Source organism: Apteryx rowi, unplaced genomic scaffold (genome assembly GCF_003343035.1).
Source record: "Apteryx rowi isolate R43461 unplaced genomic scaffold, aptRow1 scaffold_15, whole genome shotgun sequence".
NCBI lineage: Eukaryota > Metazoa > Chordata > Aves > Apterygiformes > Apterygidae > Apteryx > Apteryx rowi.
This window is the reverse complement of record NW_020447752.1, coordinates 2172100-2174575: the sequence shown is the minus strand read 5'-3', so window position 1 is coordinate 2174575 and position 2476 is coordinate 2172100. Positions and strand designations below refer to the sequence as shown.

Below are 2476 nucleotides of genomic sequence, written 5' to 3'. Positions count from 1 at the left end.
GACTACAACATCCAGAAGGAATCCACCCTGCATCTTGTGCTGCGTCTGAGGGGTGGCAACTGAACTAGCTACTCACTTCTTACATTCACGTAAAAGTTTCACTGCACTTGTGCATTCCAATAAAGCTGTTGCATCCACAAAAGTTCATGTCTCTTAAATTATGTGAGCAAATATTTTAATTAGATTTTTGTTAATAAAATATAATCTAGCTTCCAAATATTATAAAGATATAGTAAAAACTTCCTTGTGCAAGGCTTAGTCATGTCTGACAAGCATGACTAGGCATTGGACATGGTTCTCCTGAGATTGTAGTGGTGTTCTTAACTGGCTGAAAGTACAATTCTAGTTTTCAGCTCTTAAGCTACTGCTGTGCAAATGCATGCGGGTGTAATCTAATATTTGAACACTGACCATGAATTGAAGGTAAGAAGCATCTTCTGACCAACTTCAGTCAGCCAGCCTCARCCTTTTCCAGGTCTTCCGGTTAAATCTGTAGTTGCAAAGGAAATTGGCTTGTTAAATCTGTTGGCTAGTGTGTGTTTTCCAATCATTCAGTTACTAGGTGAACTTTATTCTTTGCACAGCTTAAGCATATTAGCAGACTTCTTAACCTAAGATATACTAGCGTGCTTAAAAATACCTTTTGGAATGCATATCCATTCCAGCTTTGCACTAAGTGGGAATGTTAGTTAGCYAAAACAGAAGTGTTACAGAACAGTTCCCATACAATAAGAAAACAGACGAAAGGGAAGTCTCCACAAAACTGTTTGGCAGTAGACTGGAGATCACCAAATAAATGCTTTCCCTTCTGAAGTATGAGCTCAGTAAATAGTTAACCACACTGCACTTGGAATTAGTGAAACTATGGAAAATGAAGAGTAAAAAACTAGAAATATTCCTGACAGCATTAAGGCTACTGTTACTTYCTGTTTGAAGGGATGTACTAGCAGCTGGGATAAAGAGGTCAGCTGATGACTAACTTCAGTAGGGCTTAAAGCAGTGGGTGGGATTCCAGGGAGGAAAATGCAGAGTTTGACTTGAGTGGGCCTGATAATGGATTGTGACTGATTAAAAGTGGAGAAAGGTACTTTCAGCGCTTCACAACCTGTAAGGAACAAGTTTGGATAATCAAGATATGTGCTAAATTGGAGAAAGCTTTTCAGTGCTGCTGAAGTCTGGCTAGTTACAGGTGAGTATTAATGTGCTGTCAACAAGCTGACCTGTTCCCAGCCTCTGCTGCAGCTGGCCCAGGGCAATTCAGTTTTCAGGTCACTGTCATTGCTCGCATGAGACTTCAAAGGGAAAATTGCTGGTAGTTGGACTGGTGGGAGCCTTTATGGATGGTGTTGATGCAGTGCTGTCATGTAAGATGGATGTTTGCTCTCCTGAGTTAATGTAACTGAAAACTGACCAAATGCAGTTAATAAAGCATCCTATTGTATGTCTTTTCTGGCCTCCGAGTCTTTTGAATTTATCTAGTAATTAAACGTTTGGCAGCCAGCCCTTTAGCAAATTCTGAGTGTTGCGTTCTGTGGAGCTGCTGAAATGCGGGTGCCTGTGAAGTAGTTCAAGGGTGACTGTATCAATGTCGTGAATTCAGAGTGCTGGCCTCACTCTGTAAAAAAAGAAAAATTACAATCTGGTTAAAATTTCMTAGATCCCTCATCTGTGTTCCTGCTACGGGGTGCCTTGCAGTTGGGTTCCTCCCGCGGTTAGTAAGCCCAGTTTACCTCTTGTAACAAAACTGGTGATAGTTAGAGGGTTCTTTGTTCTCTTTCACAAACTTCAAGGCAGTTGTTGGCCCTCGCAGTACAAACACGGCCGAGTGTGATACCTGTGAGCAGAGGCCACAGCTGTGTAGCTCTTTGGTGACCGCAGAACAGTCACATTTGGTGCTAATGAAGCAAAGCATTCTATGCTCTAAATGTTAAGGGCATCTTTTGTTTTAACCACAAAGGGATCTGTTGTCTTGGTCAGATGACCTTGAGTCACTGCAGTACATCCCAGCTCCTAAAAGGTATCTCCTCTCTTCAGTTCCTTCAGTTGTGCTGGTTTTTGAAGGAAAACTCATTGTCTCACAGGATTGCTGTAGGTAACAAAGATTTTTCAGTAGAAAAAATGTTCAAAAGAAAAACAGCTTCTGTGTGCTGGCCCTTAAAGCATTACTGCTGGAGAAAATTGGTCACAGCCTGTAGTTTTGTGACCTGGCTGGCCAAAGCTGTGCCAACTAAACAGACGCAACAGGGGAAAAAAAGACCCAATTAAGCTTAGAGGTAAAACCCCACATGTTTGCGGGGGAACAGTCGTTGTTTGTTCCAATTTCTCCACCGCTTAGCTCAACCTGCAGGCTTAGCAGCGGGACGCCCGCATGTGGTTGCTGCCGCAGCGGGGGCTGTTCCCCCGCTTTTGAACTTTTCTAGGCGGTTTTTCGGTGTGTGTGTGTGTGTGTGTGTTGCGGGGGGGGGGTGGTGTCTCA

At 43.0% G+C, this 2476-nt stretch overlaps 1 protein-coding gene across 1 annotated transcript in view; it reads left to right on the top strand.

Annotated features, from left to right (window-relative positions):
- Positions 1-142, top strand: part of UBC (ubiquitin C) — a 1727-nt gene extending 1585 nt beyond the window's left edge. The window contains exon 3 of the mRNA XM_026058678.1: positions 10-142. Coding sequence (XP_025914463.1) covers positions 10-63 — 54 coding nt within the window. The 3' untranslated portion in view covers positions 64-142. The remainder of the gene's footprint in view (positions 1-9) is intronic.
- The last annotated feature ends 2334 nt before the right edge of the window (positions 143-2476 follow it).